Here is a 12,997-nt window from a genome sequence, read left to right as displayed (position 1 = left end):
GTTCTTGCTCTTCTTAGAAGATTCTGTGTTTTCAGTTCTACATTGCTGTGTTTGCCAATGTTTGTAGACTTGGTAAAATGAGGTGTGGTCTTCATAAGGTATTTTAGAAAGGCGTTCAGTTCTTGCCGCTAAAGTTGTGATTTTTTTTACTTCAGGTTGATTCTGGTGCTCGGATTAGGATGAAAGCAGGGATAACATAAGATCGAAGACTATGTTGTGCTTGCTGTAACAGTTTTAAATTTTAGTAATTAGTCAGTCTTTTGAATGGTGCTTCTTAAAAACAGCTATTGTGTATGCAGGCTCTCTCCAGCAGTGACTGTATTTGATGCACTATTGTTTGGGATGACCCCCGAGTTGAACTCTCTGAAACTCAAATGTCTAATGTTCTTCATCAGGCCATGGTCTATAGATCCATTACAATGGAGCTGGAGCCTGTTACAGCTTGGGAGCAAACCCAGACCTGTCTGTCACTAGCAATAGGGGAATGCCACAAGCGCTTAAGTTCTACTCGTGTCATTCTGCTTTGATAGTGGCAGCCAGGATTTAAACATATCTCCCGTCTGGGGAAAAGGGGCTTAGAAAAAGGCAGGAAAACTTGCTTTAACTTAATTAGCTAAAATTTGTTTCAGTGTTTTTGTTTTGTTACCAGTAGTTTGCCAGAACATTTGTTTTCCTTACTTTGTTCTGTTTCCTCCTCTTTGATACACATTATTACTTTCCCACTTAGAGGCTTTGTGGATTTCGGATGAGAAAGCAGAAGGAGGTAACTTCCATTACTACCTTCCCTTTGTTAAGGAACTTTTCCCTCTTTTTGATCATTCCAAGCAGATAAAAAGATTGGATTGAAAAGCCCCATTCATAGATTGAGAGATGCACAGACAGTATTTTAGTAGGCCAGCCCGTCTTGGGCTGAGTTGACGTGCTTTTGCTCATTTGGTCAGGAAAAGAGTCAACTAGATAAAATGGTGGAGTGTGTGCACACATCTTGCCTGCTTGTATGTCCTGCCCTCACACCCTTTATGAAATCCCAAGAAACAAAAAAAGTGGGTGTATCAGCAGGTCTAACAAAAACAGTGTTGCAGTTGAGTCTTTGCAGACTTAGCAACAGCCACAGCTCTGACTATAGAATTTATCATCCTCTTTCTGCTTCATCTTGAAATAGCAGGTCAAGGGCAAGAGACCTTCCAAGTCAGTGTCTTCTCTGATGCTATATATGTTACAGACTTTTCTCTGAAAAGATTCCTGATATTTTCTCAGTGTATGGAACACTGGAAAAAACATACACATGCTTCAGCTGTACAGGGCACTATGGCAGAGAGGAAAAATGTTGCTGGTCTTTCACAGATTGTCTTCACAGCCTTTACCTCTTTCCTAGGTGACCCAGAACTCAATAAGTGAGAAAGACACAAACTAATTCTAGCCTGTCAGTACTGTGAGGCACCTGATCACCTGAAATATGTTGGTTCTGGAGGCACAGAAGAGAAAACAAACAAACAAAAATCATTTTACGTGTTTATTTAATGGATTATTTCTAGAGAAAGAATGTGTCAGGGCAGCAAGTTTCTCTTGCATTTTGGTGGAGCCTATCAAGAGAACCATCAGAAAACAGTGATCTCTTGTGTGACTCCCAGCCGTTTTGTTTTATAAGCAGGTTGGCTATTTCTCCAGTAGGTTCTGATACAGAAATATTCATCTGTAATTCTTAATGTGTTACAGTACGTTCTTTAATGAGAGGAAGGGGAGGCATTCCCTGTTAAATAAAACACTGATCTGTTACCATTCACTTGGATTTGAGTTACATTTTTTTTCCCATTCTTACACTATATCTTTAATAGATTATAGAATCATAATGCAGTGTAGCACTTCATCCTCAGTTTCCAAGAAATTCTATATACTGCTACTTGGTTTAAGTGCTGTGGGCAACCTTTTTTTATTCCAGTTCCTCTGATACTAAATTTTGATATCGTGTATGCAATTCTAATCTGTTAGCCCTTAGCAAACACTTAGGCTATTAGGACCAAACCAAGCAAACATTTTACTATAACTAAATCAGCTTTCTAAGTGCTACTGGTTTCTCATGTCATTAATAACCCTACTTATCAGAAGATCTTTTGCTGGATCAGTATTACTAGTTGACTTTTACATATTTTTCTGCAAAAACAAGAGTAATTTTCTACAGGTAGGATAGCAAAAAAAAAAAAAAGCAAGCATTCCTTAGGCTGTAAGATTAGAGACCTGGGTTTTTGTGTCATAAGGTACTCATACTGCATTGCATCTGCAGTGTGAAATAAACTGTCATGCTACAGGTTCATCAATTTGAAGTTTTTTTCATCTCTGCTTAGAGAAATTAACCAGATTGCATGCCTGTGAAGCGGAGAAACCACACACATGTGCATGAGTGCACACTTCTCTTCCCCCCAATTCTTTCACAGAACTTGTTATGGGCTATGTTTTCTCATTGCATTCCCACTTAAGACCAGACTGTAAAACCAGGGAACCCTTGAGAGAACTATGCTAAATAGTCCTGTGTAGTCTGTCCTTGTGGTCACTAGCACCATACCTCTTAGTTGTAAATTTGTTTATGCCTGGTTTTGGTGTTTTTGAGAACAGTGCTAATGCTGACAGTGGATTAGAAACTCAGACTGATGGTAAATAGCTTGGAAGTTTGAGCTCTTACAGTAAGTACTGTACTTTGGTACCTTTCAAGTGTGAAAAGGTTAGAGTTACTTATCGACGTGAAATGGTCTGGGGCAGCTATTGCATGAGTATCTGCAGTGCTTTGCCATCCTTGATGAAGCACCTTCCTGTTGGAACCACTGATCTGTGTAACATTACTGTACACAACAGAAGTGGTCAGGCTATGTGCCATCTTGTATGCATTTGAACCTACTTCTTAGTACTGATTTTGAGAAAACTGTATTTGGATAACTCAAAGTAAGGTGTGTGTGGGGTCGCATTTATTTATTCAGTTTTCCTATCATTCTGTTGGTAAACTTTGCTTTCATAACACGGTTTTACAGATTTTACATTTGGGGATAACTTTTGGCTTAGGCATCATCTGACGAAGGAGGGGATGTCAGTCCCTTGGTTGCATCTATTGTGGACCCGGCATGGTGGAAAAATTGTAGTTGCTTGCAATGTATTTTGCACTTAAAGCTTCTGACAATTTCTTAGAGGGATCCTAGACTACTATTACCAGTAGTTAGTAATTGTTAACACTGTTGAGACCGGTAGCCTCAGCTCAGTGCTAGTTGCATTTTCTTGGAAGATTCTAGTGAATATAAAATAAACTTTTTGGGAAAGGCAGCAATATGTAACAGATTCAAACCCGTATCTATAGGCATCTGTAGGCCACCTTTTCTTTTTGTCATGAAAGGAACGGAGAATACTTTGCGGGGGCGGGGGGGGACGGGGATGGTGGTGGAGGTGGGGCGGTATCATGGAAAGCTGTGTGTGTATTCAAGGTGTAGAAAAGGGAAGAAAATAAAAGTAGTGGGCACATGGAAAAATGCTGTGTAGCAGCAAAGAGCCTGTATGATTTTTGTGGGTTGAAGTCATACCTTATAAACTGTTAGATTTTTTTTTTTTTAAAGTTGGGAGGTTTGTGGGGGCGGAAAGCGTGTGGCATTTGTGTAGCATTTAGGAAGTATGTATTTGATATACTTTAATAAAGCAAAAATACTTGAGAAGGTTGCTAAAACTTTCTTTCTTACTTGGAAAGCAAAGGCCTGAGAATAATGATCAGTTTTAATAATAGGAGACTAACGGGTTGGAAGAAGATTTTTAAGGAATCTGTGCTTGAGATGTGCTAGTCAGCATTTTCATAAATGCTACCGTGCTGGTATCTCTCAGATCAGAATTTGATCATGAAACCAAATTAGTTGGGCTAGTTAAAACTAAAGCTTAACTGGAAAGCATTGCTAAAGGGAATCTGTTATTTGATTAAGGCAAGATATTTCATATTCATAAATGCAGTGGAATCCAAATGGTGGGTGAGGGGTAGAAATCTAAAGAATGCAAAAATCTATGGTGATTTCAAAATCTATCACAGGAAAAAAACTGCTAGCGGAGTAGTGATTAAAAAAGATACAGGCAACATAAGAAATTACTCTTAAAGGCTGTCAGAGCAAAAGAGCAAACATACTAATGATATCTTCAGATTTTGAATAATGGTGTAGTTTTTGTTTCACCCTTCTCAAAATGTGTAATAGAACAATAATGGGTATGTAAACTGTGATGGTCAGAAATATGGAACCACACCTGTACTTTTAAAAGCAGAATGCTTTAGCATAGTAATTATGTGCAAGAGGTGGGGGAGAAAAGGGATATGATAAAAGTTAGAAAATTATAAATATTATGTAGAGATGAATAGGAAATTATTATTTTCTTTCTTTAAAGTAATGTAATTAGATACTTTTTCCTTTGCACTTTGCTTAGAAGAATATGTAAAGATACCTATGTAAAAGTTATTGCTGCATACTGGGCTGTATGAGCAAAAGTGTATCTATACAGTCAATGGAAGTGATTCTTCACCTCTACTGGGCACCATTAAGACTATATCTGGATTACTGTGTGCAGTTTGGGACTCAATGCAGATACTCACATACTGGAGAGGATCTGGTCTTCAAGATGGTTAGGAAGCTGAAGCAAATGCCATATATGGAGAGGCTGAGAGTTTGGGTTTCTTTAGTTTTAGGATAAGAAGGACAGGGTTATTCCTATTTTCATTGACCTGATAGGGAGGCCTAGCAAAGGAGGAGCCAGAGTCATCTAAACTCTACAGCTGCCAAGGATGAGAGGCAACAGGCAGAAGTTGCAACACTGGAGATTCTGATGAGGTGTTGGGAAATTTTCCCCTTCCCCCACAACAAGGTTAATCAGACATTGGGAAATTGTTCAGAAAGGTAGCAGAAACTCCAGCCTTTGAAAACACCCATTAATGACTTGGATGGACAAGACCACAAGCAATCTCATCTCACTTGCTCCTGTTTGAGCAGGAGATTTGACCACCTAATACTCTGAGATCCTCTCAAAGATGAGCTGTTCTGGGTAATGCCGTGGCTTTGTGGAAGGCAAAACCATACAGGTCCTAAAAGGCAGTGAGCAGGTTCACAAGGCAAAAAAAAGTACATTAGTAGCTATTTAATGTTTATCCAGGAAGAACATCCATCTGTCTCCATACCATTTGCTTATATATGGAAGGAGCACACTCTGCCATTTTTTTTTCTGGTCCAGTTGATACTTGGCTGTGTATCTGCCAAGATACAGAGAAGAATGTCTCATGAAAATCAGTCCTGCTGATCAGTCCTGGCCCTGCTGGTCACATATTCCCACTGCTGCTGTCTTCTTTAGAAAGTTTAAAAACAAACAAACAAAAAAACCCCCAAAACTAAAATGCATTAGTTTAGACCGTGCATGTGAGGGACACCCTGCTGGGGAAAGTGTGGGAGTACGTTAAACCTTGTGTAGAACTTCGCTGCTGTATTCTTTTTAAGGATCTAGTGTTAGTAGTGAATGCTGGGCTAGATACATCTCTGGTCTTGACCCAGCATGCCTTTTATTTATTTATTTTTCCTTTTTTCTTTTTCCTTTTCTTTTCTCTTGCAAAATAAAACTAATGAATGACTGTTTAATGTAGCTTAAAAATGACTGTGTTAATCACATGATAGTTAATTTTCTGACAAGTCAGTGAATGAGAGAGTTTTACATCCCTCCCTTTTGTTGCCAGTGTCCAGAAGAAGTTATACTATTGAGTAATAGCTACCATTTCCTGACTGTGTATTTGTTGTAGTTAAGGTGATGAACCACAATAAATAGTAAGTTTGTGCAAGATTTTATTTTCAGCCTGTCTAAATATATCTGAAACAAAACCCCAGAGAGCTATGATTTTTATTTGTTCTGTTAATGTGCAACAAATATGAATTTTCTCTTTTTTTGTCTTACAGCATAAGCAGCACTATTATGGACGTAGATAGCACAATTTCCAGCGGGCGTTCAACTCCAGTTATGATGAATGGACAAGGTGTTCCTGCCTCCTCCGCAAAAAGCATTGCTTATAACTGTTGTTGGGACCATTGCCATGCTTGCTTCAGCTCCAGCCCGGATTTGGCAGATCACATTCGCTCCATACATGTGGATGGTCAACGAGGAGGGGTTGGTGTTACTTTTTGTTTTCTCCCTGTTCTTAGTTGCCAAAATTTTGCTTTTTAATGACGGTAGGAAATTTCATGTTTTAAACTATCAGTTCTGTAGCTAGTGGCAACTAAGGCTGGACCTTCAGCAGTCTGGTATTAGGCATTCAGCTGTGTCTCTTGCAGAGTTCACTTAGTTTGGTATTCAGTATTTTTAATTGAATGCCTAACTTTAATAACGTAGTGAGTTCTTTTTAATCAGTGATTTGAAACTATCAGTTTTTTGATAGATGTGTGAATTTCTGAACATCTTGGAGCTGTTGGTATATCTTTAAGTGCTTATACTTGGTATTCATTTACTTAAAGCTATTAGTGTACATGTTACTGCATGTGAACTTGGGTGAGGTCATACTTTGATTATTTTTACGAATGGAGTCTCAGTAGAGGTAAAATATATACAGAATGTATAATAGGGAAGATGTAAAACTCACTGGTTTGAGAGTAGAAAGTCTTACCAAAACAGCTCTGTCTGTAGTGCTGATGGCAAGCATACCTTCAATATGACTGCATCTAGAATTTTTTTTTAAATTGAGGTATACACATAATCATGCGTATTTCGGTCTAATCCCTAGTCAAATGATGCAATTTCCGTTGGTCTCACAATTTTAATATTTCAAAACATCTTCCAGTAATGTAATTTTCAACTCTGTATTTAACTACTTGGCCCTCCCCAACCTCCCAAATTACCTTTGATGCCTGGAATATGTCATGTAAACTAACTTTACATCAAACACAAGTAATATGCCTGCCTTTGGCACTGTGTGTTGCAGCTCTTTAATTTCTTGGAGAGCTAACATCAAATCTTAACCTAGAATAATCAGTATCTTTTGAATTTGTCCCGTCACTTCTCCAGAATTAAAATGTTAGGCCATTAGACTTTATCTTGAGTGAATAAGAGACTTAAATAAAATGCTAATTTGCATTACTTTAAAGAATTTATTATGTAATTACATCAGTGAGACAGCTGTGACTCTGGTTGTATTTAGCTAACGTTTTTTGGTATGAATTAACTTTCAGCTTCATATTTGGTGACTGTTTTCGTTCCGAACTCTAAGCAGAATTATCCATTCAGTGAGCTGGCTTTTTAGGCACCCATGAGATGATTTCTGTAGTTCACTTCATAAGGTTATAAAAGTGTTATATGAATCCTGGATGAAACAATGAAATGGATGTGGTGTATCAGTATCCTGTGGGCTTTCACATAACTGCATCTCCGGGGATCTTTGTTATCTCATTCATGACCCTTTTTCACTTAAAAAGGGACTGGAAGATTTTTCAGGGTTGATTGTGGGTTGTTTTTTTTTTTATTTGTTTGTTTGTTTTTGTATTGTATTTCTGTTCACTTACATTCCATGTGACATGATTTGTAGATACTTTTATTTAGAAAATATTAGACTGTATTTGTCTTTCCAAAAGAGGAGCTTGTTGGAAGCACCAGGTGCCTAATAACTGTTGCATTCGGTTCACACTTTTTATCCCCCTACTGGAGTTGGTTTATTTTTTGAAAAGTTCTTCAACTTGATGCTACGGAAGGGGACTGATCCTGGCTGTTCTGTTTCAGGGATTTGTCTGCCACCTGCTGGCGAGGTGTTTAAGCAGTGTTAGAAATGATATTATGGTTTTGATTGGATTTCAGATATCACTCAAATACAATGACTGTACATCTGAAGAAAAGTGGGAGTAGTAACTGCTTATTGAAAACTTAAAAACAATGTGATAAGCATCCTTGTATGGTAAAATGGGTATTTTCAAGCTAAAACTGAGGTAATGGCTCCAAACCAAACCAGATAGATCCATGTAGAGCCCAGGAAAGTTTTGAAAAAAGAGTTCTACATCCCCACATTTTTTTTCAGAAATATTTTGGATTCATCCTTTTGACAAGGGTTCCCAAGAAGCCTTGCCTGGACTTCTGGTGGGGTGTTGTAAAACCAATTGTTTGTTTTTTGGAGGGATTGCATTTCCACAATATGCAACTTCACAGGAGTCGTCCTTTGCTGAGAGCCCTGCAGTCTGCAGTTGCTGATGAAAACATTGGGACAGTTATGGAGCAGTGACAGAGCCAGGAATCTCGGAAGTTCCAATTCTGTGGCTTCAGGGAGATCTCAAAACTGAGGAGAAGCAGACCAGAGGAGATCAGAGGTTTAGGGGGTTGTGTCAGTAAGTCTGGATCAGTCATACAGACATGCAGGGTTTTTCAGCTTTGTATTAGTAAGCTGGGTTATCTATATTTTATACAGCAAGTACACAGCACTCCTGTGGCTGCTCTTTTGTTTTGAAAATACAGTCTTTTGAATTTTGAGTTTCTTAATCTAGAAAAGAGAACAAGAAACTCAAATCCAATTAGTTTCCTGCAGTTCTGAAAACCTGTATTGTGGCAGTGCTATTCCTGGGGACTGTATTTTGCTGCTACAAATCAGGGCTATACCTCCCTTCACACACAGACCTGCTGAGGAAATTCTGATGAAAGGCAAGTTCATTGAGCTTTTTTATTCTCTCAGTTATAGATAGACACAATGAGAGGAGAGAGAAAAGCAGCATGAGTAAGTTCTGCTCCCCTTAATGCACTATTGTGCATGTGACTGATCTGTACTCTGGAATCACAAAAGACCCATAGACTTTGAATCCTGTGAGAAATTGTAACTTTCTTCATCAGGAATTGAATATAAGGCCCTAACTAGAGGTATCCGGTATTCCATAATATAGAACTCTGGTGTCTAAACAACTATATTGTAATTAAGAGGTTTTATTTTTGATGCTCAAAACATAAAATTATTACTTGCTTTTGAGAGTAAATGATTTTATTTCTATATCTACTACCCAGAGAATGTACACTTGTAACTTAAAAATGTTCTGGTTTAATATCTGGTGGGTACAGATATTGAGTGCAAATGCAAACTCTTTACAGTGGATGCTGTGGCTCTCAACTGTGTTTACCTGCAGGAGCTTCTGTTTTTTTATATTTTATTCCAGTGACCTGCTTTTTTGAATACTTGTGGTTGTAATTATTTTTTTTTCCTTGGTAAGATATGAGAAATGTGCTGCAAAATAAATGGTTATTGTTCAAAATTCTTTGAAGTACTTTGTATTGTGAAAACAGACTTCTCTGCTAATCTGATTTTTTTTTAACTGTTTTCTTTGACTTTTGTAAACTTACCACGTTTTTACTCTGTTAGGTGTTTGTTTGCTTGTGGAAAGGTTGCAAAGTATATAATACACCTTCAACAAGTCAAAGTTGGTTGCAGAGGCATATGCTGACACACAGTGGGGACAAACCTTTCAAGGTAAGGTTCATTGTAAGATACATAATCCTTTATTTTAAGACTGATCCTGTTTGTTTTTCCTGAAACATGTTTAATCGAAAAATGCCATCACAGAAGGATTTTTAAACAGTATCCACTGAGATGAGCCTTCGTCTTTGCAATAATTGTGCCCAAAGGTCCTGGTCTGTTATGAAAACAGATGAAGATACCATTATTCCTTCTCTATCCCTGTTTCTTTTAATCTATAAATGATAGGGGAGTCTCAGACTAAATACTGCTGAAATGTGTGGTTTTTTTGTGTGCATTTGCTAGTTGAGCTGCTTACACTGTAACAGTGAGATATTTTACCTTGTGCTTTACACTTCCACATTAAACTTTGGATCACGCCTGATGGTGCAAATTCTGTGCTTGAATAAGAGCTGGTCTGGTTAATGAAATTAAGTTGAAACACAGTCAGTGACTATTTATGGTTAACCTCTCTGAGAACAATAAGGAAATCAGGAATGCAGGACCATTGAGCTGACTGTATTTCCTGCAGAGTATTTTCTAACTTTCTCTTTCTTTCTCCCCCTAATCTGTACCTGCAATTCTAGGTATAGTAGTGTTTATCATTCCCATATCCACCAATCCGTTATTAATGAGTTGCTTCATCCTCTTATGGATACAGTTGGGGCAGTTCATAGCTGTCAGTCCTGGATCACTTGATGGTAAGTCCCACCCACACTACTTCAGACTGAAGTTCTCCTTCCATGTAGGATATGAAAATGAATTAGGGTTTTTTTTAAAGTCTAGGTAGCATTTTATGCCTTCTTCTTCCTCACGCCCCAACCCCACCAACTTTTAGTCACTATTTCTATACTTCCCTCCCCTCTCAGGGAATATCTTCTGCTTTTTTCTTTTTCTATTTTAAGGCAGCTTTATTACTAAAAAATACTCTTCTGTTAGTGATGTCTTCCAGAAGTTACTGCTTCTGCATAGCCTATAACAGTAGTTATGACAGAAAACAAAACTCAACTCAAAACCTAGAGAATAAAAATAGTACATTGCATGTGAGAGAGTTTTTTAATAAAGGTTAGACTCTTTTTCCATGCTGAACTGTGTAGTTTAGTCTGAAAACTTCTGAATGAGAGAGTGAATAACAACAGGAAACTTGCTCTTGAGGTTAGCTTACCCTTTGTTCAAAGGAATAAGATTAGTGTGCTCTTGGAAGCATAGCATAAGGATCACAGATCCCTGAAAGTTTGCAGATATGATTAGGTCGGTTGTTGGAACAAGCTTAAATACTAATCTCTGAATAAAATAAAAATACCCTAGTCATCAGAGGAGACTTCTACGTTAGGTCGTCTCATTTTGGAATTAAATATTTTATACGTCTTAAAGTATAATGGCAAGCTTTGGTCTTGACAGGAAAGTCTTTCAGTAGGGTAGTTTGTATACATATTTGGTCTAGATCAAAGAGACTCAATTTTAGAGACACTGGGTTTAAATGAGGTGGTCATAGCTCAGAAATACCAGTAGTACTTTTGAGTCTGTCAGAGTTACCTAGAAAAATCAGTAAAAGTTGGTATCCCAGCTTTTTGTCTTGACTAGTCACAGCTGGAGCCCTAAAACTTAAAACAATTAGTTCTGATAATAATCATCTTGTGTTAAATATGTGTTATTTCACCAGCTGATTTTCTGTACTTTCTGGTCATACTAAGGGAAAGAACAAAACACAGACTAGGATTGCAGTAGTCAATTATCGTGACTCAATGTGTGTCACTTCAGTTTTTTTTTCCTACTGTTGTCTTCAGTCCCTCTGTTTGTTTTAATCTCTGTATTTCTCAGTCTGTTCTTAGGGGCTGTGAATGGAGGATAATTGTGGTCTGAGTAGAATTTTGTAACATCTTTTGTTCCCCTGTCATTTATGCTGACTATAGACTTCAGGTCTCACATGAGGTAGCCAAGTATGTAAGTGTCTGTGGTAGCAACCTGTTAATTAACTGACCCCCTTTCCTTGCTTGCTTCTTTTGTTTTACAAGCTTTTGAAATCTGTTGTCTGATACAAAAACACTTAAAGTTTTGAATGTTAGTCTTGATTGGTCCAAGAACAGCCATTACTAATTGTTTTATGGCAGTCATTCAAAAATAGAGCAAATGTTTCTGTTTGTGCATTTAGCTGTTCTTACAGATCTTAATTGATCACCTTCTAGGAAAATCCAAATTTTTTCAAGTCACAGTTGGATTAAGGACTTCTTGTTCTTGATGATTATTGCAGACAAAATATCTCCCAAAACCTAAATTACAAAAGAAATTTCTGTTGCATCATGATAATACACTTGAGTCCTAGCATAAAAGGAAGGAAGCTGTCATTTTAGAGAACTTGCTGAAAATATCTAGTCATTCACTTAAAAAATAAATAAATGAATGTGAGGATTTTTGAGGAAAGCTATGGAAGGCAGTAATGGAAATAGTAGAGCTGTATGCTATACAGCTGTTGTCTGCTATCTGTTGTCTGAAGAATTGCTGTTCAGGATGTTTTTAAGAAAAGCAAAGAATGTTAGACAGGGAAGTGGCAATTAAAAGCATGAAAAATGTACTTTTGTAAAGATAGAAGAACACTACAATCATGTAGTGACCAGAGGAGAGTAATAAGTATATGGCAGGTCATTATATTCTTATATTTCTAGTCAAAATAAGAGACAAGTATTTTCTTAAATTGAAAGGCAGCTGGGGACTGTCTCAGGCATAAAGCTCTCCTTTGCGTTAGAACTACTCTGCTGGAGCATATGTCCCTGTCTTGTCACCCTTTTGTTTGCAAGTGGACTCATTTTATGTAGTTGCCTGTTTTGGGTTTAACTATCTTTTTTTTGAGATACACATGGTGTTGTCCTTTGATTAAAAGCTGTATCCTGCTGTAAATGACCTGCTGTGCTTTTGTATTAAAAGGTCTTTGTGGGTTTACCTGCGCTTTCCATACATTCATACAAACTATGTGACCATGTAATACCTTTGTCACAGAAATGAACCCACTTCTAAATTAAAGGCAAAATGTTTCATATTTTCATAGGTTTCTCCTGTTTTTCTGTTTGCGTGGTTTAGTGTATCGCCCTCAGCATTAATATTGCAATACCTGTGTCACAGAAGTTAAATTTCCTTATAAGTACCTATTTTTGAGGCCTTTGTTATGCTAGCTCCATTTTTATATGGGGCAATTTCCTGGTCGTGTATGTCCAGCTCATAAGGAGGAGACATTTTATATCTGAGTCATCTGCTGAGCTAAGGGAGGGGAAAAAAAAGATACCCTAGCTTTTTCAGCAGAATTTAGGACCCAGTTCCCCTTTAGAAATCGTATTCCTTTTCTGTTTATTCCCTCCCTCTTTTTGTAAGTTCTTAATACTGGTGCCCTTGGATTTCATGTGGAATACATGGATGGATTTTTTTGTGTGGTTTTTTTTTTTTTTGAGGCAATCATCACCAAGTTTTGTTATTGATAAAGTTCTTTTCCTAGGATACCCACCAATCCCTTCAACAAAGTGTCCATTAAACGAGACAGTTACCGTTGCA

At 37.6% G+C, this 12,997-nt stretch overlaps 1 protein-coding gene across 9 annotated transcripts in view; it reads left to right on the top strand.

Moving 5' to 3' along the window:
- Positions 1–12,997, top strand: part of AEBP2 (AE binding protein 2) — a 51,120-nt gene that overhangs the window by 13,701 nt on the left and 24,422 nt on the right. For all 9 annotated transcript variants that reach the window (XR_008468843.1, XM_054217266.1, XM_054217284.1 and 6 more), the window contains exons 2-3: positions 5,946–6,153; positions 9,365–9,472. Coding sequence is in view for 8 of the 9 variants with exons in the window: in XM_054217266.1 (XP_054073241.1) it covers positions 5,946–6,153; positions 9,365–9,472 (316 nt within the window). In the remaining variant the exon portion in view is untranslated. The remainder of the gene's footprint in view (positions 1–5,945; positions 6,154–9,364; positions 9,473–12,997) is intronic.

The sequence above is a fragment of the Rissa tridactyla genome, chromosome 1 (genome assembly GCF_028500815.1).
Source record: "Rissa tridactyla isolate bRisTri1 chromosome 1, bRisTri1.patW.cur.20221130, whole genome shotgun sequence".
In the NCBI taxonomy this organism is placed as follows: Eukaryota; Metazoa; Chordata; class Aves; order Charadriiformes; family Laridae; genus Rissa; species Rissa tridactyla.
Note: the sequence above shows the minus strand (reverse complement) of the source record. Positions and strands in the feature narration are given on the sequence as shown.